The 24,320-nt window shown below is 33.1% G+C and overlaps 2 protein-coding genes across 4 annotated transcripts; one reads left to right on the forward strand and one right to left on the reverse strand.

Annotated features, from left to right (window-relative positions):
• Positions 1 to 1,215: 1,215 nt before the first annotated feature.
• On the reverse strand, positions 1,216 to 5,405 carry LOC105972820 (nuclear localized protein). Of its 2 annotated transcripts, none has more exons than XM_088816809.1 (7): positions 4,840 to 5,405; positions 4,565 to 4,641; positions 3,960 to 4,022; positions 3,771 to 3,872; positions 3,570 to 3,635; positions 2,038 to 2,110; positions 1,216 to 1,885 (listed from the first exon to the last, which is right to left on the reverse strand). In XM_088816809.1, the coding sequence occupies exons 1-7, from the start codon at positions 5,312 to 5,314 to the stop codon at positions 1,389 to 1,391; spliced, it is 1,353 nt and encodes a 450-aa protein (XP_088672935.1). In that variant the 5' UTR covers positions 5,315 to 5,405; the 3' UTR covers positions 1,216 to 1,388. The 2 variants fall into 2 exon arrangements, with proteins under 2 accessions (XP_088672935.1, XP_012853255.1); XM_012997801.2 differs by having other exon boundaries at positions 2,032 to 2,110; positions 4,840 to 5,404.
• Positions 5,406 to 13,634: 8,229 nt separating this feature from the next.
• LOC105972791 (protein C2-DOMAIN ABA-RELATED 4) lies at positions 13,635 to 15,875 on the forward strand. Of its 2 annotated transcripts, XM_088817651.1 has the most exons (4): positions 13,635 to 13,731; positions 14,095 to 14,373; positions 14,450 to 14,545; positions 15,274 to 15,875. In XM_088817651.1, exons 2-4 carry the CDS (start codon positions 14,203 to 14,205, stop codon positions 15,562 to 15,564), a joined length of 558 nt encoding a protein of 185 aa, XP_088673777.1. In that variant the 5' UTR covers positions 13,635 to 13,731; positions 14,095 to 14,202; the 3' UTR covers positions 15,565 to 15,875. The 2 variants fall into 2 exon arrangements, with proteins under 2 accessions (XP_088673777.1, XP_012853223.1); XM_012997769.2 differs by lacking the exon at positions 13,635 to 13,731 and having other exon boundaries at positions 13,844 to 14,373.
• Positions 15,876 to 24,320: the final 8,445 nt, after the last annotated feature.

Genomic DNA, 24,320 nt, shown 5'->3' on the forward strand with positions numbered 1-24,320 from the left:
CTTCTTTAATATTTTCACCAATTTTATGTCTAAATATTTCCTAAATTTGCTCAAAAATGGTAAAATAATCCCTATAAATTTAAAATTTTTAAAGATTTTTTATTATTTATTGTGTACAATATTAAAAAAAAAATATCCGGGGGCGCTGCCCCCGAACCCCCGTAAACTATTAGCCAACCATAATACTTTTTACTATATTTAATTTCGAACACCCTTGGCAAAAATCCTGGATTCGCCACTGTAAAGACCTACTTCCAAATCCATTTCCCTTGACCGTCGGAAAGCTTACCTTCCGAAGTTATGACCGACGAAGGCATACTTGAAGATTGAAAGATGTTTAGAACAAGAGAGAGAGAGAGTTTGGAAGAGAGTATGTGTTATTATTGATTGTGATTGTATGAAAATGTGACCCTTATTAGGTCCTTGTACATTTGTTTATATAAAAAATCATATATATTTATTTCTTAATCTATGACCTTTTTATCTGTTCTTAATTTACATCAATCAATCAATCAATTAACTATCAATCTTGATTTATACACTTTCCTTATTTGTTTATGGAATATATATTCGAATCCTTTTCACATAGTGGCTGCCCTTGGCAAGCCGCCCTTTGAGAAAGTGTTCATATTAGGTCTGGAAAGGTGGAGAGGAGCGGCACCTACTTCCTTTCCTATCTCGCGGACTGATATTTTGTGAGCTATTGTGAACTAATGGTCTCTCAACCGTGCGAGCTCTCTACTCTTTATGTGCTCTCTTTTTGGCGAACCGTCTTGCCTTATCTCGGTTCTCTTTGTTCGCTAAGATTTGGCCGATAAAGTATATGGGCCACCTCGGTTGTGGGCTTAACTTTTGTTTTTTGTTGGGCCTTGGCCCACTAGTTTTGAATATGGGGAGCTCGGCCCAAAAGTGCCGAATGGATCCCCATCAATAGTGTTATTTTTATTAGCAAAGTTTTCTATGACTGAAAAACTAAAACGCAATTAACAGACCCGTAGAAACTCGTCAATTATGGGGGGTACACGAGATCTGCACTTAGTCATCTAATTCATCAAGACTGGATTCTTACATTTGAGTTTCAATCACATGCAACACATGAATTCTTTTTAAGATTTGATTCGGTTATTTCTAAATCTTTTGGCATGGAAGAATTAGTAAAATCATAGTGGTGGCATAAGATCATCATATAACCATCATTTTCTTTTATCAATGATCTAGATGGCAAAGTGCAAATTTTATACTTGAGTTGACAAAGTACAGTAAAAAAGATACCAATGCTTTTATGTCAAATTGCATTTACCCCAAGAAAAAAAATTATCAAAAGAAAGGTTTTTAAGATGTAAACTGAAATCATAATCACAACCAGAAAATGGGTATTTACATTCTCTCTACGAAAATAAAGAGGCAGCATCTTCATCGTCTGCAAAAAGTTCATCCAACTGTTGATCTGTCCACTGTGGCAGAGAGCCTTTCAATATCTGAGGCTGCTTTTGTGTCCCGACTACTTCGTTCGTTCCTACAATTTCTTCGACGCTACCTTTTGTAACAGAGTTGGTCAAATTGTTGGTTCCTTCAATTTCTTCGACACTGTCTTTTTTCACGCACTCTTGGTTGTCACTACTAATTCCGGTTCTGATTATGCCTTCAGCTATTTTACCGAAAATATCTTGGCTTACATTTATACGCCCCATTTTAGCTGCACTTGCATTGACTCCAGATCCATTGTTGGATTGAACACTTCCGGTGAAAATATTCTGCCTCTGAGTGACACTCAAATTCTGCGAATTGATAATCTTACTCGTGCATTGCCTCTTTTCTATGTCTTTCGTTGTCATAGTTTGCGTTGTGGGCATCTTCTCCGTTGTTTTCGCCTTCCCATAAGTTTCTGGATATTATCAAATAAAGGCACGCAGATTTAGAAACGAGAAAAGGTTGAGCTCCGTTACGAATAATCTTAATTTGCACATAAATGTCCTGGAGAAAATGTTGTAAAACGTAATGTTATGGGGAAAAAGATTAATTCTTACGTACCAATACCAGGATCAGCATATTGGATGGGATACGCAGAGTTATTCAGTTTTGAAGTAGAGCCGCTGTTTTGGCAGAATACCTGTAGATATTACCCATGGAAACAATTAGACAGAGAGAAGTTGCAACAAGTTACAAAAGCTGTGTAATATTATACTACAGTTATCATGCTATACATCATCTGAATAAGAAGCTCAAGAAAATCTTCAACAATAGTTCAAGATTGAAATATGATGTCAACGATAGATCATATGGGCTCTTCGCAACCAAGCAAACTGATGTACGAAAAGGTTGTCATAAATAATGAATATATGAGTGAAAACTTCATGAGAAAATGCAAGCTTGCTTCAAGGGCTGCTAAAATTGATAGCTCTAAAACTATGATATCTCTCCTTGATTTATTAGTTATGAATGTAACTAAAGACACTGTAATTGTTTTCCACTGCTACCAATTTGTTGCTGTTCATTTTTCCAAAACATTTTCATGGAAAAAACTGCCTAAAAACAGCATAGAGCCCAACCTAGGTGGATATTATCATCAGACTCTATAAACACATTTAACATCTACAGAAATACCAATCATTAATGTAAAAGTCCAGGCGTGCACATACCCAAAATTAACTCAAGAAGGTAGTGCATGCAGTGCTCTCCATAACTCAATTTAAATAAAGACTCATGTAGAAAGAACAATGTATATTTATGCAAATTTTGATAATGGGAGTTAGTATCCAACAGTAACATAAATCAAATGGAAGCAGACAATTGAGAGGAACCAAACCCATCGATAAAATTGGAATTCGATTGCTAATGCCAAAACACCCTAATGGGTAACATAGATATGATCAATTTTCTTCCAAACAGTTGACTTTACTTAACTATGGCTATAATCTAGGTTTGTTAAGGCTTTAGTACATTTACAAGAGTTCTTTTAACTGAAATCTTTAGTCAATGAAGTGCAAAAACACTTCAAGCTATAAACATAAAAAGGTAAGTAACGGAAGGAGAATCCATCCACGGCTGTTGAGTTGCTACAAATGCAACCACATATAAATTTAATAAACTCTTCTACTTCATCAATCCATGAGATGCTACCCAAAGACTGAACCTACATTTCTAACTAATAGAAGAGAGCAACGCATTATATTTAATAGCTGACATAACTAGCAAAACAATGCCATTGCCTCAGAAAGTGTGCAATAATGATGTATCAATAGGAACTCCAATTTTAGCAAACTCTTGGATTTCTAAGATTAATTCATGTTCTTATACATGTTACTATTAATCAGCTCCAACATTCCATCGTTGAGTATCGAGAGTGATGATCCAACTAAAGAACTAAGAACAATCCAAATCATATTAAGTTCTTGTTCTCACTGTCATACATTTTAGTTTAATTGGTTGTTTTCAATTATTTTTTTAATGACAAAAAGGAGCTCATATTATATACGTGTGTGTATGTGTTTTAATAACAAATTTCTCTTCGTTACGACTCGTCGCATTGACCATTTAACAATAAAGAAACATTGGAACATAAATTGCACCTTCACCACGTTCCTCAATGTTATGTTGAGATAGTGTGCTGACCTTGCAGGGGCAAAAATAGCAACCTGAATTACAACCTTTTGTCAGTCATTGAAAATGTAAAACAACACACTAAACAAAGGCTCGATCTGCTGACAAGTAGTCCTACAGTGGCATTATTTAACACAATAAAAAAACAAGAAACTGGAGTTGGACTATACCTCCCGAAGTATTAGAGCTGCACCAACAGTTAAGTTCTTTCCAAACTCAGTCTGAGAGAGGACCTTGTGATGAACACTGGCACCAACTGTACCAGTGGGGTCCTAAATTCAAACAGTATCAAGTCAATAACATACATAAACTCCGAGGATTAATTACTATTACTACTGTTTCTATGCCTTCGTTTATACCTTCAGCAACACCATCAGACCCCCAAGACCATTGGGTGTGCATGACTTAACAACAGCCACAACCTAACACCAGAAAATCAAACATGTAATTGAACGAATGAAGAGCTCTCGTTTTATGCATACAAAAAGAAACTCATATAGATTTACGCAAACCACCATTCATATTTTTTCAACGAGTGAACAACCGGCCACCTCTAACCAACCAAGTGTTTTACACTACCGTCTCATTATCTACCAATACAAATCATTTTCTTTTAATTACCGAGTACAATTGTCAATTTATGCATCAAGAGTCACTTCCCTGCACTCAGATATTTTAATCACAAGTCTTTCATATCCCAATCCAGTGTTTGTACCTTCTAAAATATTATTTGCAGCTACCATTATTCCAATCTGAATCATTGCCATTTGCATCCCAGGTAAAATATCATCAATCAAATCCATATTCCAATTTATCTGTCACTATCATAGGTAAAACACAATCCACTGATATGTAACACACACAAACAGAAGGGGAATTCAAATACATCATTTACACGCCAACGACATGCATATCTAAATTCAAATATTTATCACGTAGAAACATGAGCTCAATCTAATAATACCTGAACAACCTTGCCCCCTTCGATGCATTTCTTGATAGAGCTGATAGGCGTACTCCGAACCAGACCATTATCATCACCTACAGAAGCAAAACATGGGTTACATTACCATCCATTTACGCCTAATAACGATAACAAACATATTAAACGGACAACAGTCGACAAATATAAGATACGATCGATAACCCAAAGATTTCACACCATTAGGGCATAAATTATAACAAAGCACAAAAGAATTCAATAAATCAACAGAAATTGTGGGCGTGAGTTCACAGTACCGAGAAATTGAACTGCAGAGAGCCAGGGTTCGCAGGTAAAATCATCGTCGAATTCGGCAGTGTCTTCCATTGCCCTCCGTATATAGTCTTGGGTTGAAATCAATCCATCGCTATGATGCTTACCGCTAAAATCATCGCCGTTATGGTCTGGATAGTTGGAAATTTTATGAGTCTGACGGTCGAGTTCTTTGCGAAGCACCGCCGCTTGAACTGCTCCGGCGGGTCCAGGGATGGTGCGGAGGCGAGAGGTGGAAGGCGGTGGTTGCGTTTGTAGTTGTAATTCGGGGTGGTTTTTCGCCGGGGGTTGGGAGGAGGGTAATTGAGGAAGAGGGTGGTCTGCAGGAGCAGAAGCAGCGGCGGCGGCGGGGGCGGTGGTGGTGGATTGGGTGGCGGAACGGAGGCGTTTGCAGGGGCGGAGAAGAGATGGGATATCAGAATCGTCTAGATCCAAAGCTTCCCACGGGTCCACCTCCATTTTTTGAGTGTTTCATTTGGAGGGAGGGAAACTGTGTTGCAGAGTAAAGAGGGAAACAAAGGTAAAGGAAAATTGCCCTGCAAGTTATGCTAAATACACATTTTAGTCCTTTTAATTTTAATTAAGTGGAAATTAGCTAGAAGGCCCTAAAACATATTATCTATAGCAATAAAGACAACGGATTTTGCCTTTTGCTAAAAGTCTTGGCGTGCTTTCACGCTGCATCTGACGCTAGGCTGGATTTTGTCTAACGGAATCGCTTAGAAAAATACGCTGAAGGAAAAAACATTAAATCTCTTGTGCGTACATCACCACCAACATTACCATCACCATTATCATTACCAACAATAATTCATATATTTTCGGTTTGATTTCCATGATTATTAGATTACAACGGAGATGAATTAGTGTAACCAAAATTATATATGTGTGTGCGCGTGTGTTGCGTATGTCCATATGTAGGTGTTTGGTTATGTGTGCGCGCCTGCGTGGATGTATGGCAAAGCATTTCAGCAATGGCAGCGTTGAGGGTGGGAATGGAGCAGATTTAATAGAGTGTAACGAAGATGGACGGGATCTCACGAAGAACATCTAGGTTAGAGCGATGAAGAAGGCTGTGAAGAATAGAGGAGTTTTAGCAAATTGAATGTTGACTGTCCTGATTTGTAAGGAAATAGAGCTTACGGGTGTTTAGCAAATTGCCACTTTAATTAAGGGGTGTTTGCAAAATTTTTGTATAAGTAGAAGTTGGTGATTATGAGGTGGTATAAGTTATTAATTGTGAGTTAAGTTGGTATTAAGTTTTTTATTCTTAAAAGTTGGAGATAATTACAAATATATTGGAAGTCAACTATAGATAGAAAAAGTAGGTCCACCGTGCTTTTTAATTACATCTTAAAACAACTTCTTTTAAGAGAAGAAAAAACAGAAGCTCCTTTATCAACACCTAAAAACATATTATTGGCAAAAGAAAAGTTCAAAAGTTGTTTCTAAAAGTTCTTACAAACACCACCTAAGTTGGTATTAAGTGATTAGTTTTAAAAGTTGGGGCAATAAAAATATTGTAAAATCTTAGATAGAAAAAGTGGTCCATGAAGCGCTTTTTGTTGGGTATTTTACATACACACAAGTGTACGTTTCGAACAAGTAATATAGTGGACAAAAATTCAGATATCGATCTGACAAAGAATACTAAATTATCTAATCCTAAACGCTAAATTCTATCAACACAGTCGAAAGTTGATTAATTATTCGAAATTATCTAAACTAAATTAAAGCAAATTAAACAGGCAAAAACAAGAAATCAATTAAACACGAAGACTAATCAAAGAAAACAAGCCTAAGATTTTATTCTCGCTCCTATGTGATTATTAATTCCCCAACTCCTTCAATTATGCAAGTTATTAAATCGGATTACTTACCTGAGATGCTAAATTAATCATAACCCGCTTCCGCGTGTATTATGATTCTAATATTCTATAATAAATTAATGTATTCCTACGCAATTAAATTTAGAACATAGCATGAAACACAAATCTCAATAATAGCTACCTAGGAAATTAATTATATTCTTATGTTTATACAATGAAGCCTCTTCTACCCAAGTTCTAATTATTAACCCAATCTTATATTCTTATGTTAATACAACGAAGCCTCTTCTACCCAAGTTCTAATTATTAACCCGATCTTCCGATTCATGCGATAACAATAACATCAAAGCACACAAAGTGGCCAGTTTCATGCACTTAATAAAACAAGTAGAAGAATATCCGGTATTAAAACTTGCATAAAATCACAGAAAATGGTTCATAAACCCCACATATGATACAAAATAAAATTCTAGAAATAAGCGCTTAGCTACTCATGATTAAATTAAAAGCAGAATGAAAATAACTCATGGAAGATAACACTATGCTTGGAATCTTTGAATTCGTTGTCTTCGTTATTGCTCATTTGCTCTCAAAATCGCGTAAAAAGAGGACCCCCTCGTTTTGTGCTTGAGTTGGCCGATGATCAATATATAGAAGTTTTGGCAAAAAGAGGTAATCATAATCCTAATTATTATTAAATGTGAAGTTCTTACTAATAAGAGCCCCCGAGGGGTGGAAGAGTACGATAATAGATACCTAAGACGGTATCGAAAGTCTTAAAAATTTAACTATATAAGTGAAACCACATGGCTAGATTAAGAGCACACAAGATTTTATAAGGTGGAAAAGTTGGGGAAAAAGACAGTTTCCTTGTGTAATTAGAAGTTTCCTTGTCTAATTGTAACCTTAATTTAATTTCAATTTCATCAATTTGGGCAATAAAAATCCAATTTTGACTTTTGAACTTTTTTTCTGTCTGTTTTTTATGTCGCCGATTTCCGTCATTGACCTTTTTTTCGCCCGTGTAACACCCCACATTTTCATAAGCATATTATAGGGGTTTATTGAATAAATTATCAATATGTTCATTTCCATATTTACATTACCTCTCATGAATTAATTAGTAAATGCTATGCACCTTAATTGTTTTTATGAATTAAATGGGATTATTTTGGATAAATGATTAATATGCACTCATGGCAATGTTTGGAAGCGTTTTGGATCTTATTTTGATTTCATTTTGAGGAAATATGTTTTAGGGGAATAATTTGAGAATGAAAGTAATGTTTGTTTGTATTTTGGAAGGAGACAAAATACACTGTAGTAGTCAAATCATGTTTAAAGGTGTTAGAAAAAAGTATTTTTGAAGAAAAAAAATTGAAAGATGAAGTGATGTTTATTTGTTTTTTAGTGAAGACATTTTTTACTGTAGCAGTCACATCATGTCTGAAGGAGAAAGAAACTTTTGAAATTATTTTTAGAAAATGATTTGAAAAGTGTAATAAATCCCATTTTGTTTTGGGAAAACAATGAAAACAAAATATAAATGGTTCCAAACATTGTGTTAGTAATTTCAATGCATTCTAAGTGTTTAAGTGATTCTTATAAATTGTGATATTTATGAGTTATGTGTACTTGTTTGATTAAATAATTTAGTAACTTCGATTTCGTGATTAAGTGATTCATGTGATCCAGTGACTCTACTCTTACGAATTTTGGTGAATAATTAGAATTTGTTATGCAATTTAATTGAATTAGTTAACTCATGAATGTTCATAGTTTAATTAATGAATTTATGATTAGTAATTAGTTAATCCCATGTATCTTAAGTGTTTATATGACTTATAATAGATTTTATAATTTGGTTAATAGTCCCACCCAATTTCTCTTTTATTCTGTAATTAAATAATTATATGTGCTTAAGTGTGTGCATGAGCCGTGTAATTTCTTATGTATATGTGTGAATTATATGAATGTGCCATGTGTATGTGTATGGTGTGTTTAAATGACATATTATATGAATGTGTATATATATACTATGATATATTATATGTGATTGATTATATATGTGAGGATTTAATTATGTGTATATATGTATGTATGTTCTATGTGCATGTTTATTTTATGTACATGTATGAGACATACATGCCCATAACTCTCTCACTCTCGGTAAGTACATGGAGAATTTCCTCCCAAATTCTTCTTTCTATTATTTTAATATTCTATATAAATAAATAAATAAATAAATATATATATATATATATATATATATATATATATATATATATATATATATATATATATATATATATATATATGTGTGTGTGTGTGTGTGTGTGTGTGTGTGTGTTTTGTGTGTGCATGTGCTTGTGTGTTGTGAAATTGCCGTGTGTGTGGGTTGTGTGTGTTGGATTTGTGGTGTGTTTACAAGTGTACTAGTTCCTCCAATTGCAATCTACACCCTATTGTCTTCTACATTACAAGTAAGTCCCTCTACTCCCCTATAAATTAGCCTTTCCACTTCACTAGTTTCAGCACAAAAACATCAGCCAAAAAATCACTCCTCTCCTCTCATTCTCGTCCAAATACAGCCCAAAAGGAAGAATTCATCTTCCACTTCAAAGCCTTCAAGATTCTTCATAAAAGTCCCTCATTTTCTCTTCTAAAATCCTCTCAAAATGCCTCTCTCTCCCTAAATTCGAGATTCCCCAAATACACTCAAAGACAACCATATAATCTCTCAAAACTCAGCTCCAAAATTCTCCAATAACACCCATGTCAAGCCAAATGATTTCCAAGCCAAAACTCCATGGATCCTTGGTTTCTTCTCTTCCTTAGCCTTTGATTTTCATGGGTAAGGACCTCTTGGTCTTTACTGAAACAATAACCTAATTAATATAAATTATATATGTTTTAATGAATTATATGATTGTGGTTTTAATTTTGGGCTCTATAAGATAAAGATCTTTCCGAACACTAAATGAATTTCAAATTCATAGTCTCTGTTTGCAGTGCATGTTTCATCAGTTATTTACTTTGCTAAAATTATGAAATTTTACGGTAGACTAGATAATTTTGTTAGCTTCGTTTTGATATCAATTATGCATAAATCGGATTTATATTGATTTAAGTTATGGATCATTTTCTGAAACTGCACAATTTCTGAGTTATTTACGAATTATGTGTTTAATACAACTTTATACTAATGTGACTTGCCTGATTTACTTAGATATTATTATAGATATTAAATGTCTTCTCCGCAAAATTTCACAGTGTTTGGTTAAATGTATGAATTACTTGGTATTTTTGAAGTTGATTGTTGTGTTCTGGAAAACTGACCGTGTCACTGCACTAAATTAATTATTTCTCTTAAATGGTTAAGTTTCTTGCTAAACTGTTTTAACAAGGTAGAATATACTTGTAGGTGAACATCTTGTGAAAAAATTTCAGGTGTTTTGGATGTATGTTCTAAGAAATATGAATTTTCAAAGTTAAATTACCGAAACTGTCAGATTTTCTAAAATGAACTATTTTGAACTAGAAAATATGTTTAGAAAGTATGGTTTCAAATTCTTAGTTAATAGAAGAATTAAAACTTATATTAAGATAATAAAATATAATAAGTTGAATTTAAATTAGAATTAAGTTGAGTTATGGTTAAGGAGTATTCATTTAAGTTATTATGAGCTACTATCTATATGTTTCCATTCATTTAGGTATGTTGGTTTGAAACTCATTGTGTGTGTGTGCCGTATGTGTGTAAGTATTGGAAGTGGTTGAGATTACTTATGGACTTATTGGTAAATTACACTCGTTAATGCTATATAGTATATACTATATGTCATACTTTATATATACGAATTTATATATTTATATATCCTAATCTGCGTGGTCATAGGATAATTCCCGATCCATGGCTTATATACGTATACTATGCTATATTATATCTCTATATCAACTTACGTGGTCCTCGAGTGAAAACTCTGATCCATGGTTTATGTAAATATAAAATATACCATTATAAATATATGTGTGGGTGTGTACAACTATATGTGTATGTGCGTGGATGAACAATAATCTTTACGTGATTTGTGTTTATTGTTCTACGCTTGATTGGATATCACAGCCGTGTGTGTGTACAACCGTGTATGTATTTGTGTCATATGTGTGATTTAATTAGTCTATGTGATAATATGTGGTTGATAATCTTTGTGTTATTTTATTGTGACATATTTGTGTGTGATTTGTGGTGTTTAAACGGTAATGGGATTAGGGCCTAAGTGTTCATGTCCGTGCATAACACGTGTTTTGAAAATTGAAAGATTAATGGAATACCGGATAATAAACAACTCGAATATAGAGGGCCAGTATCCAACTAGGATGAAATGTGTGGGTAGCTCCCATTAGTGAAAACGGGCTCGTAACAGGTTTATTATCTGACTACGTAAATTAATCTTTAGATCCGATAAAGTGAAAAATTGATTTTTAACACGCATTGCATTCACGTGCATTTTGGTCATTCTGCATATTAAAGTGACTTATGTGGAAATGATGTGCTTTTGTGACTGGTGTGTTGTCGTATATTACCTGATGTTTAGATGGTCACGTTGGGGTTCTGATAAGGATCCTGTTGCATTTCATTTATATGCGTGAAGTGCTGAATTGATACTAAAGGGACTTTATGTCCGCGAGCAATATAAGGATTTTATATCTGTATAATACGAAAGAGGACTGTGTGTCCAATATACCAAGATTGAGGTAAACAGTATTATATGTTTATATGTAGAGCTATATGTTCGTCTATGTGTTATGATAATATTCATGCTTCGTGGTTCTTTGTTTTGAAGAATAAAAGTAATGTATTCCTATGTGATGTTATGTGCTTCCACGTATGTGATTGAATGTCTTGATCTAAATGAATAAATTGAATATAGAGGACATAGTAGAAGATTTAGGCTTATCCCTACACGAAATAACATAGAGACGAGGACTTTAGGGTTCTTATAGGACGTGAGTGACACGTTGAGAGAGGCATGAGTATCGTCAGGCCAAATTTCTTACTGAGTCAGTGTTTGGGCTCATGCTTTATGCGAATTTCCCGCTTTCAGGTTCTCGAAGTAATCAGAGTGCGCAGCGGAGCGGAGTTCGAGGAATCACGAACCTTGATGCCTTGCATGTCTTACCCGGATTTCGTAAAAGATCATGTTTTCACTTTTGCGTGTAAAAAAGTCTTATGTAAAAATGGAGATTTTTATTTTACTCTGATTTAGAAATCTAGTCTATTAAACGGGGGTATTTAAATAAAGTGTATTTTCCTTCCGCTGTCTTACAAGTGTTTTCTAAACCCCGATGATGTTTAGGTAGCACTCTTTATGAAAATCGTAACTTTGATTTGTGAGTTATATTTAAAGTAAAAGGAAATACTTTTATAAATTCTAAAGTGGTTTTCTCAAAGTTCAAATTGAATCCGAATTTTTAATAAAGTCCACTAAAATATTTCTTCTTTAACTAAAATTCATGGATGGTGTTACAGCCCGCCCCTGAACGTTGACAGTAATTGTACTGTCAACTGACAGTAATTGTACAGTTGTTAACAGTACAATTATTGTAAACACAATAATATTATTGTCAACCAAATCAATGTTATTATTTAATTTTTTGGTTTTTCATTTTGTTTGATTTGTTAACCAGTCAACGTAATAATAATATTACTCTCGTTGACAGTAAAATTACTGTAAACACAATAATATTATTGTCAACCACATCAATATTATTATTTTTGGTCCGTCTTATTCAAGATTTATGGTCCGTCTTATTCAAGATTATGTCAACGTGATGGCGGATAGCAACTGTGGGTACCGGTGCATTGCTTAAGCCGGGTACGGGGATCAAGAAAGATGACCTCAAGTGAGAGGGAAGTTGCTTATTGAGTTATACGAGCATGCTGATGTGTATACGTTGAGGTGATACGCAAGTGCGACTGACCCTCATGTCCTTGCCCACAAGCATATTCGATGTACATGAATGAAATGGAATTGATCATTGCTACCAAATACAATATATTGATGGTACTTTTGTCCCAAGTGGGGAGTATGACTTACCTTCCTATGTTTGGCAGTGACCACTCATCATGTATGATTGTTGTGACATTGCACAATAATCATTTCATGCTTGTTAATTTGGTCGCCAATAGTCCTCTACCACTTATCCATTGGGCATGGGTACATCATAGAGTTAAAAACTTGAGGCACTTACTCAAAATGTTTAAACCCCGACTACTCGTGTATGAACAAATAAAGTCTGATCGATAGTTTACAAAATGTTCTTTTATTGCAATTTGTATATGTATTTGAGTTTTAGTTCAATTTGTATTAGTACTTGAGTTTAAGAATATTTATGTGAATTTATTTTCATTTAACTCTCTTTTATTTATTTGACTGTTAACAAATAATTTAGTTAAAGAAAAAAAATTTAGTGGTTTCGTGAAGTATTATACGGAACTTAAGGTTTTATTTCGTATAGAATCTTACAATATCATTTCGTGTACTACTGCATGAAACGAAACAAATCACGAAAGCCCCCAATTTCTTCCTCCGTGCTCTATACTCGTAAGCACATATATTTCGTATATTTGTAAACGAATGTTAGTCACTACATTTCGTGCATAATAACACGAAATTGCGTGCGAGTTGTGATTGTTTTGTTGGAAAGTCACAAGTTAAATAAATCGTACTGCAAGTCAATAAAAAACATTTTATGAATATCATTTCAGTTTTTAAATAGATCATTATATTCAATTCAATACGTGGTGATGTATAAACATCATTGTACAAAAAAAAAAAAAAAAAAAAAAAACATGGACATCGTCTATGATAAAGAGAACCCGTGTTTTTCGCTTGAATCCAAGAACGTAGTACTACTATTTATTGTTCCTATTTGGTCGTTAACCAAAACGCTTATCATACCATTAAGACAACTGGTTTACTTTTGAAAAAAAAAAAAAAAAAAAAAAGAAAACAAAAAAGAAAGAAATTATTGAATTTTCAGGTTTCTGGATGCTCTCTCTCCTCCCATTACAAGAAAAAAAATATATATATTTTATCATAACTCATATATGACAGTTTATTATCTCTCCTTTTTTTTCTTACACATTTCTTCCAAGAACATGCATGCATTAATGCCACGATGAATCATATATTTATATATATATTCTTGATGCAGAATGATTATTATCTCTCACCACGGTCTTGTTAGCAAAATTAAACAATTAATCTAATTATGAATCAGAAATCCAATTTTATTAGATCCCTATTTATAATCTGATAGTATAAACATTTTCTTTCTTTCTTTTTTTTTTTTTTAATTTTTTTGTTTTTTGGTTTTGTTTCTCATGTTCAATTTGTGTTGCAGAGAACATCAAGAAAGTTTTGACTTTTGGAGAAGAATACCGAAGATCATAAAGGGTGACCATTTGGAAGAATTAATTAGCAAAGCCTAAGAAAATAAAATAATAATTAAATGGGATCTCCAACAATAAATGGTCATCATGATCACTCGGAAAGTCCGACGCAATCCCTGATGGATAGTCTTTTGGGACTTCTCAGAATTCGAGTGAAGAGAGGTATTAATCTTGCTGTTCGTGACGTTCGAAGCAGCGATCCTTACGTTGTTGTCCGAATGGGAAAACAGGTATAATCTTTTTTTTCATATTCGTATGTTTTAGCTTTACGAAGATTCGCACCGATCATATTTTACGATGATGCAGAGAATGAAGACTCGTGTTATCAGAAAGGACATAAATCCGGAATGGAACGAGGACTTGACACTTTCTGTTTCTGATCCTAAACATCCTGTTTCTCTGGTAATTAATAATTAGAGCCTCATTATTGATTTATTAATGAAATTAAGTGTGATATATATATGAGGTTTCCCTATGTATCTTTTACCACATTTTGCTACGGTTACAGTTCGGCTAGCTAAGAGATGACTTGAAGAAGAAATTACGAGAATTTTGAATTATCAGTACTTATTTGTGTTCAATATTATCACGATCAACGTCATATCACATGCTGTACTTTGCTTATTTTGAATATTTTTCCCTAAGTAAATTCATATTATAAATTGTCGAACGAGTGGCTCTATATGTGTGATCTATAGCTTTACTTCGACTCGCATTTGAAAATTTGTTACTCTTTGTATAATGCACCTTCTTTTTTATCCGTATTTAATGCATGGAGATCAATAGACATAAGGAGACAAAAAAGATTCTAGGGCCACGTTTGGTTGTCAATGTATGATTAAGATTACACAATATTATCCGAGCTCAACCGTGTAATTGAACTAGAGAAGGTGCACTTGCCCAAAACGTTATTGAACTAACCAACCATTAAACCAGGCCCAATTATTTAATTAATTATGACTAATTTAACCAACAACACGAATGAAGCCTAGACATATATAGATGAAGGCCGTGTCACATTAGAGAAGGGGGGATATATGATAGAGTACTTGTATTATTTTTTTAAATTATAAAAATATTAGATGCATATTTCTAATTAAGTTGATTCTCTATGTATACACGATTTTCAGACAGTGTACGACCACGACACGTTCAGCATGGATGACAAGATGGGAGATGCGGAGTTTGATATTAGACCGTTCATAGAAGGTATGAAGATGCATCCAAACGGACTTCCAAACGGTACAATTATTACAAGAATATATCCATCGAGGTCCAATTGTTTGTCCGAGGAAAGTTCCGTCGTTTGGAGAGACGGGAGAGTAATGCAGGACATGTGCCTCAGATTGAAAAATGTCGAATGTGGAGAAATCGAACTTCAACTCCAGTGGATTGATCTTCCTGGTTGCAAAGGTTTATAGACTATTTGACCATGATTATAATTTCTAGTATATCTTTTATGATATGGATTTTATCTTTATATGCCAATGATGTTCGATTTTTGTTTACATTGCTCTTTTTTTGGTGACGGAGTCGGAGAGTTCGTCTGCAGGCTGAAGTTCGTTAGTTGAAAGTATCTCATGTTATATAATTGTATGAGGTTTTGTAGTTTAATTTACATATGAGAATGACAACTTCATGTTATTTGTTATCGCTTGTGAAAAAATGTATACACATTATATGCAATAGAATTTGTTTAATAGTAAAAGTGTAATAGAGAATGTTGTTTCAATCTCTCTAGTCAATATCGCGGTATACAACGATATGATTTCTATGGAAACAATATAACTAGACATATGTATCGATTGTAATCAGATATCGTTAAACATCACTCGATACCGCGATAAGATAAGATATCCGATACGATAAAATAATTTCGATATTTGTTTTGAGGGTTTTTGTGTATTTTCAACACATTTAGGGGTAATTAGTTAGTACCACGTGCAATGCACGTGATTCTTAATATTTTAGTCAATAATTTACACTATTTAAAATTTAATTGATTAAAATTGCACATTACTAATTACTTTATAAATAATTAAAGTTATATATAATTAATTTTATATAAAATAACTTGCTAGTTATTGTGTAATATGAATGATCAAATAAAACATTGGATAAAATTCAGTAAAATTTTAAATGTTTACCCACTAATATAATCTTTGTATGGGTTCTTGTCCACGTTAATAGTTAGAAGGATCTTGTTTCTCTTAAACTCTTATATGTACAATAAAAAATTTCAAGACATGAATAAATTATTAAGTTTGTATTAAATTATCCTTAATTAACTTTAAAATATATTATTTTGTATATTATGTATAAAGTTCTACCAAAATGTACATTAATATACCATGTTTAATATATATTTCCAATAAAAAAAATTATTATAACATAAAAGAATAGATAAATGGATGATATTAAGTTTAGTAAATTAATTGGGTGATCCTTGTTAATTATTTTAATATTTAATACATTAAAGATTCAGCAGTTAATTAACTTTGCTCATAAAGGCGAAATTCCTCGCCCCATGGTCCTCATCCCTTGGTCCGACAAGTATTTGCTGTTAATTAACTTGATTTGATGATACGCTAGTATGAGTAGGGATGGAATTCAGAATGGAATTCCCGAAGTCCGCTAACTCCGATCCGAAAATATCCGAATTTGGAATTGTATTTTTCATTCTGATTTCCAAAGTTCCGATTTCTAATTATTCTGAATTTATTTGGAACGAAATTGGAATGGTATATAAAATTACCAGAAATCCGAATTCCGATCCGTTTTTAGTTCCGACTATTTCAATGATTTTTTGAAATATATAATATAATTTTATGATATATTTTGTAATTCCATAATATAAATTATGTTATATTTTATATGAAAATTATAAATATCGAAGGGTCAAGTAAATTAAAACCTTAGAAAAGATTAATTGGTATAAAAAACTTTATGTTACATTTTTTTTTACGTTTTTCCTTATAAGAAAATCTATGTTTCAATTTGTTGTTCCTGCATGTGATTTTATTTATTGGGTTTTTTCAAACTCTCTTTTAGCTTTTCTTGCATTTTCCTGCAAAATTTCAAAAAGAATAGAAAAATACTGTGAAATTTTCCATTATATCAGAATTTGGAACAATAGATTATAAACTCATGTTATTTTCCGAAATTTCTGAAATTCCGCCGATCCCGAGGCGTTCCGAAATTGGAATGAGTTTTTGCATTCCAATTTTTTGGGAACAAAAATCGGAACCCATTTTCTTACTTTCGAATAAATTTGAAAATTTTCCAAAAAAGCCATTTCCGATTCATTCGTTCGATTTTAACCCTAAGTATGGACAATCTTAATACATATATAATTAACATCATTAAACATCAGTTCAGTAGAATATTTTAATAACTTCTAAAATCATCAGACATATGACAACCAAAAAATACCATCGTACATATGTATCATAAAATAAAATAAAGAAAAAAATGCAATGTGGTTAGGGGTAGGAATCGGAATGAGATTTTGATTCCACCGATTTCAATCCGAAAATATCCGAATTTAGAACCGTCTTTGTCATTCCATTTTTCAATTTTTCAAATTGTTTTTTGGCACATAATTAGAATTGTGTATATAAATATCGGAATCTTTAATTTCCGATCCGATTTTAGTTAAGAATATTTTGATTGTTTTTCGAAATATATAATATAATTTAATGATATATTTTTTTTAATTGCTTAATTGAATGTATGTTAATTTTGTATGAAAAACATGAATACGGGCCACATAAAATAAAAAGGGTAAATTACACACACCCCCCTGAGGTAAGCTTAAATAACTGTAAGGTCCCTATGGTATTGATAATTACACTTAGCCCCCTGAAACGTAGTCAGAAACTCTAATGGGATAATGAATTGGATACGTTATTCCGATAGGGTTCTAACGGACTATTGGTTTCAGAAAGTGGTGAAGACAACAAAGAACTATGGGGTAACATGGCTCCCCGAACATTCCCGAACATTTCTTAAATCACCCATAGCTCTTTGTTGTCTCCACCACTTTCTGAAACCAATAGTCCGTTAGAACCCTATCGGAATAACGTAACCAATTCATTATCCCATTAGAGTTTCTGACTACGTTTCAGGGGGCTGAGTGTAATTATCGATACCACAGGGACCTTACAGTTATTTAAGCTTACCTCAGGGGGGTGTGTGTAATTTACCCAAATAAAAATCATAAAAAAAGATTAATTAGTATCATAGCTATCTTTTGCATTTTTTCTTATATCAGAAACTCTACGTGGCATATTGTTTTTCTACACGTGGTTTTGTTGATTGAAATTTGTTGAGTTCTTTTTTTTGGATGTTCATGCATTTTGCTATAAAGTTTCGAAAAAGAGTGAAAACATTGTGACAATTCCCATTATATCAAAATTTGGATCCATAGATTATAAATTAATGCAATTTTGAGGTTATTTTAGGTGATATATACCATAAGAAAGTCTTTGACATACCCATAAAATATAAATACAATAAAATACTTAGATTATTTTGAATTATGTTGAATAAGTATTATATAATATATATTATTTGTAGGCGTATTTTTCGGAAAAAAAATTGGAATTTTTGGAGTTAATTTTGGAAATTTAATCAGATCGGCAATCGAAAATCCAACTTTTTTACGTAATTCCAATTCCAATAAAAAAATCGGAAAATTTGGTAACCGGAATTTCAGAAATTGGAATGAAAAAAGTTGTTCCAAAATCAGAACTTTTTGTATCGGAACCGATGAAAATTGGATTATTTGTTCCAACTTGCACCCCTAGTGGTGCATTGTTTTTTCTGCATGTGGTTTTATTTATTGCAATTTGTTAAATTCTTTTTTGGTGTTTGTGCATTTTGCTATAAAATTCCGAAAAAGAGTGAAAACATTGTGCAAATTCCCATTATGTGAATTTGGATCAAGAGATTATAAATTAATGCAATTTCATAAAAAAAAAATTAAATTCCGCCGATTCCAAGGCATTTCGAAATCAAAATGTATTTTTGAATTCCGATTTTTTGGAACGGAAATTGGAACCCATTTTTAACTTTCGAAAAGAAATGAAAATTATCCGACAATTCCATTTTCGATCTGTTCCGTTCGATTTTCACTCTTAAATGTGGTTCACAATTCACATTTCAAGAATTTGGATAACATATTAATCACTATATTGATGTTCCATGTAATTTTACTTTGATACTTTCCATATGCGCCAATTATCTAGATTTTTTTTTTTGAATTTGTTTAAATTAATTCACAACAAATGTTCAAGATAATTTCAAATTATGGGACTTGTTTTTTTGGAAGGTTCTTGACCAACTAAAAAATTATTTACGGTAATGAAATTGATATTTTAAAAATTATTCATCAACATTAAAATGGGTTTATGTACATTAAAAATTTACGATTTATCTGCTTGTTGAGTACCCTAACTAGGGGTGGGCATTCGGGTCGAGTCCTGTTATTCGAGTTTTGGGCAAAAAAACTATTATCGAACCTGACCCAAAATAACCGGGTACCTGGTTATTTCAGGTCGGGTTAGGGTTTGCTGTTTTTTGTCTTTTTATTAATCACAAAAATATAAAAAGAGACTACGTTGTACTTAGCCTATCACGTATCTAGTGCTGCGTGGAACGTGGATTGAATATATGAGGCGAAACCTAAGAGAAGGAAGATTATTATGCCGCCACCAGGGTCGTACCCACGCGCTCCCACGTGCCGCCACAAGCCGGTGATGCGAGAAGGCAATTCTGAAAAACTGCTATCGGATTTTATGCGCAGTCTGACGAGAAAATTCTCCGTAAATTAACCAGTGATCGGATGGACGTGAAATTTTGACAGAAGCTTAAAAAGGAATCGTCCATCTAGTCTATAATAATGGAGATATTGAAGTTGGAGCAGGCCTATAATTTCAGATCAGAAAAGAGGTTAGATAAGTTGGAGGGGGTGAGCAACTAGCCATCTTCTCGTGTCTTCGTTCGATTCACGCTTCAAGGGTAAAGTATTGTTTTCCCAAATTAATATATATATATATATATATATATATATATATATATATATATATATATATATATATATATATTAATATTAATTGAGATTAATCTATGTTAATTGATTATTGAATCACATGAATCTATATGTTCGATTATGTGTTTATGTGAATCGTTCGTTCAGCATGTTAATTATTTGATTTAATTTCGCGAGCATGTTATGATGATTTAATTTATGTCATTTAAATTAATTATATATGCGAGCATGTTTGTCGGTGATTGGAAGCGAATATGTCTGCAATTAATTGTAATTATTGTGCACGTATTTGTCTATATAAAAAAAATAAAAAAAATTGTTTTCCGCTGCGTACGTGCCTGATCCCCAACAGTGGTATCAGAGCTACGGTTGCGCAAATAATTGCCTACGTGTTTATTGCTTTCGATTGCATGTGAATAGTTTATTGAATTGATTGAATTGGTAAAATTGGAATTGAGTTGGTTTAATTTTAATTTGATTTTAAAATTGGATTTGATCGATTTAAAATTGGAATTAGAAAATTGGATTTGATCGATTTTGAAATTGGAATTAGAAAATTGGATTTTGATTTGAAAATTGAATTTTGATCGATTTTATAATTGGAATTGTAAATTGGATTTCAAAATTAAAATTGGAATTGAGTTTTAAATTCCAAAATGATTTTCTAAAAACTACCCGGGCCGGACAACTCGGTCATGCCGGTCCAACCGGTCCGACCGGGTCTAACCGGTTCAGACAGCCGAAACAAAAAATGTTTTAATTGTTTCTTTTTCCAGAAATTAAAATTAAATCAAAATTAATTTTTAATTTTCTGAAATTATTTATCAATTAACGCCCAATTCAAATATGTGATTCATTAATCAATAATGTTCAATAAATGAGTGTTTGATTAATTAATTAATTTAAACGTTAAATTAATTTCATTGATATAACACATGTATAATAGTGATTATACTTCAACTTAATTAATTGTACATTCATCTTATTTGACTGATTTATGTTCATTAAGGTCCTTTAATTATTTTGAAACAAATCCTCATAATTATTTATTGTAATTAATCATAATTTAGATCGAATGTTCCTCTTTGGTCAATATGCGTTTCCATATACCTTTAGAGAACATAGTTGTAGGAATCCAATAGACCTGATGAGATAACAACAAAACAATAATAAATCCGTCATTCTTAATTTATTAAGAATTATTTAAAGCTATAAAGAAAAACCAATCTGTTGAATTTTTCTTTCCTTCTACCAACGGTTAAATTATGTGTAGCCCCTTGCAATAGTGCGGTAAGCCGTGTTAGCGGGGAGTACTATAGTAGGGTAAGCTGTAATTTAATTGACATAATGATGAAGGTACCCATAGAAAGGGTTATGCTAGATTAATGTGGTCAGCTAGATTAACCAGGGGCTGCATTAGTTTGGTATAATCAGTTCTATGAGCATCTTTGATTGGTAGGTTAGACTTGACACACGAAGATTTTGAATTCGCGAGATTAACTTAGGTCATTATCAAGTGTGAGTAAAATATATCTTTAGGGTCATATAGCGATATGATTGATGGAGATCTACCTTTGGACAAATGTAATCGGGCTAGATTAACTACGGGTTACATTTGCCTATTGAACCTAAAGCCCATTAAAAGAAAAATAAGTTTTCTCGGTTGTCTGCTAGAGGGTAGTGGAATTCGATAAAATTTAGTTGGAGTACAATTAAATGATAAAAGTCCAAATCTTTAATTTTAATCATTTATAATGAATTATCTTTTATGTAAGTCTACTCAAAGCTTTTCAGTATAAATGTTAAGAATCCCTTATCGTCAATTCTCGACACCAATAAAACTCAATGGTAACAATTACCTTGATTGGCTCAATAAACATTCGTTTGGTGCTTTTGATCCAAGAGCAATTGTGCATACTCAAATATAACCCAACCAAACTTCATGATAACTCGACTCACTAGGAGACCACCAATTATTAGAAGTGGAAGAAGGGTGTCCATTATGACAAAATACTATATGATAGCATCTAGTCACACGAGTTAGCAAAGAACTATGAGAATCATCTTTATGTTGTTGACACAAAGTCTCAGTTCGAGATCGTGTGTGGTGAGAGCATTATGACAATGAGGTTTGTGACAACTAAAGAGTTGATGTTCTTAGGCTATGCGAAAGGACTCCATCCATGAGCATGGTTTAAGATCACTCGCTCCCAAAGAAGTTGCGTGACCACAATGTCGTTCTCCCACCAGAGTTCTCGGTGAATCTCATGCTTCTATCACTAACTACCTCTTATAAAACGTTCACAATTAATTTCAATAGGAATATGGTTGAATCTCTTTCTGAAAGAGTTGGTCAACATGTTGAAATACAAGTGAATTATAAAGGAAGAAACGCTTGTTTTGGCGTTGGCACCTTCTATATCTTTCTCTAAGAATAGATCAAAGTGGAAGAAGAGGTTAAAAGGAAAATAGTTTCTAGTCGAGCAAACAATAGACTAGGGGGTGATTCGAATATTCGCAAGGATAAGAAAAATAAGCATATAAGTGATGCTTGCTTCCAATGTGGAAAGACAGACCATTGGGCTCTGTAAACTGCACGAAGTGTCTTCATCGGAAATATTCTTAGAAAGATGTGTTTTTCGTTTTACCTTAACTCAATATAGAAGATAACCCAACACAACTTTGGCACGTTAGATTAGGACATATCTCTTTAAGACGAATGAATGAGTTTGCATGTGAGGGATTGTTCATGTTGGATGATGTGAACTCACTGCGGGCTTGTGAATCTTGTTTGAAAAGAAAAATGTTTAAATGACCATTTAAGGGTCAAATGGAGCATGCTGAAGGTCTCTTGGATTTGATCCATACAGAGGTGTGTGATCCACTAAATGTTAGTGCGAGGGGTGGTTTTAACTACTTCGTAACATTTACCGACGATAACTCAAGGTATGGTTACGTATACTTGATGAAGTACAAATTTGAAATCTATGAAATGTTCAAAGATTTCTGAATCGAAGTAGAAAACCAACAGATACGAAGTATTAAGAAACTACGTTCCGATCATAGTGGAAAATACTTAAATGATGAGTTTATCGACTATCTAAAAGAGAACGTGATTCACTAAGTTACCGGCGTACTTATAGGGTCATGCACTCCATACCGCCACGTATTTGCTGAATAGGGTTAACACCAAAGCAGCTAGTTCCACACCATATGAACTTTGGCATTCCCGATAATCCACTTACATGAAGTGGATAGTGGGAGACGAGTTGAATAGTTGATCCAACTTATGCCATTTCTTGTGGTATCTCAAAAATTGTTTTAGATACTCATGCTACTATCCCTTGAAACAAAATTGTTTGTCTCGGGAAATGCCACCTTCTTAATGAAGAAGGTTCTATGCGATAGAATAGGTGTATGGTAGAACTTGAAGAAATTCGAGAACCACGAATTGAAGTTCTAACACCATAAATAGAACAAGAGACAATCAAAATCAAATAACCCATTAATGTGCCTTCTCAACCATCTATGTGTCGATTTGAAAGGATCCGTAGAGAACTCAATAACCCTCATCGAAGGTAGTCAAAATGAATTTGACGAGAGATGTGATCAAAGAACCTTCAATATGGTTGTATTTGATGCAGTAAGGGACATTGGCTTAACGCCATGAAATCCAAAATGGATTCCATGTACTCCAACAAGGTATCGACCTTAATGGATCCACCTAAAGGAATCTTTCCCATAGGATGTAGGTGGATCTATAATCTTTAAGTTGGAATAGATGAAAATGTATCGACCTATAAAGCTAGATACGTGGAAATGAGTTATACTCTAAGACAAGTGGTTGTATGTGAGTTAACTTTTCACGAAACACTATGCTATAATTCCATTAGGATTCTGCTAGCCATTTATGCGTAGTATGACTACATGATATGGAAAATGGATATGAAGATCACCTTCCTCAATGGCGAGATTGAGGAAATCAGAGTGGTGCAGCCGAAAGGCTTCATATCTTCTGGAAATTAGCAAAAGGTTTGAAAAATTCCAGCGATCCATTTATGGATTGAACCTAGCATCCCATAAATTGGAATGTTCGATTCGACACAAAAAATCAAGCAATTGATT

The sequence above is a fragment of the Erythranthe guttata genome, chromosome 4, assembly GCF_056151865.1.
Source record: "Erythranthe guttata isolate IM_541 chromosome 4, IM_541, whole genome shotgun sequence".
Taxonomy (NCBI): domain Eukaryota; kingdom Viridiplantae; phylum Streptophyta; class Magnoliopsida; order Lamiales; family Phrymaceae; genus Erythranthe; species Erythranthe guttata.

Coding starts and splice junctions, on each gene's coding strand:
- LOC105972820 (XM_012997801.2), bottom strand. CDS start 5,314: ATGGAGGTGGACCCGTGGGAAGCTTTGGATCTAGACGATTCTGATATC. Junction 2,111..3,569: donor CATTGAGGAACGTGGTGAAG/GTGCAATTTATG, acceptor TAATATCTACAG/GTATTCTGCCAAAACAGCGG. Junction 1,886..2,031: donor ATATGCTGATCCTGGTATTG/GTACGTAAGAAT, acceptor GATAATATCCAG/AAACTTATGGGAAGGCGAAA.
- LOC105972791 (XM_088817651.1), top strand. CDS start 14,203: ATGGGATCTCCAACAATAAATGGTCATCATGATCACTCGGAAAGTCCG. Junction 14,374..14,449: donor TTGTCCGAATGGGAAAACAG/GTATAATCTTTT, acceptor ACGATGATGCAG/AGAATGAAGACTCGTGTTAT. Junction 14,546..15,273: donor CTAAACATCCTGTTTCTCTG/GTAATTAATAAT, acceptor CACGATTTTCAG/ACAGTGTACGACCACGACAC.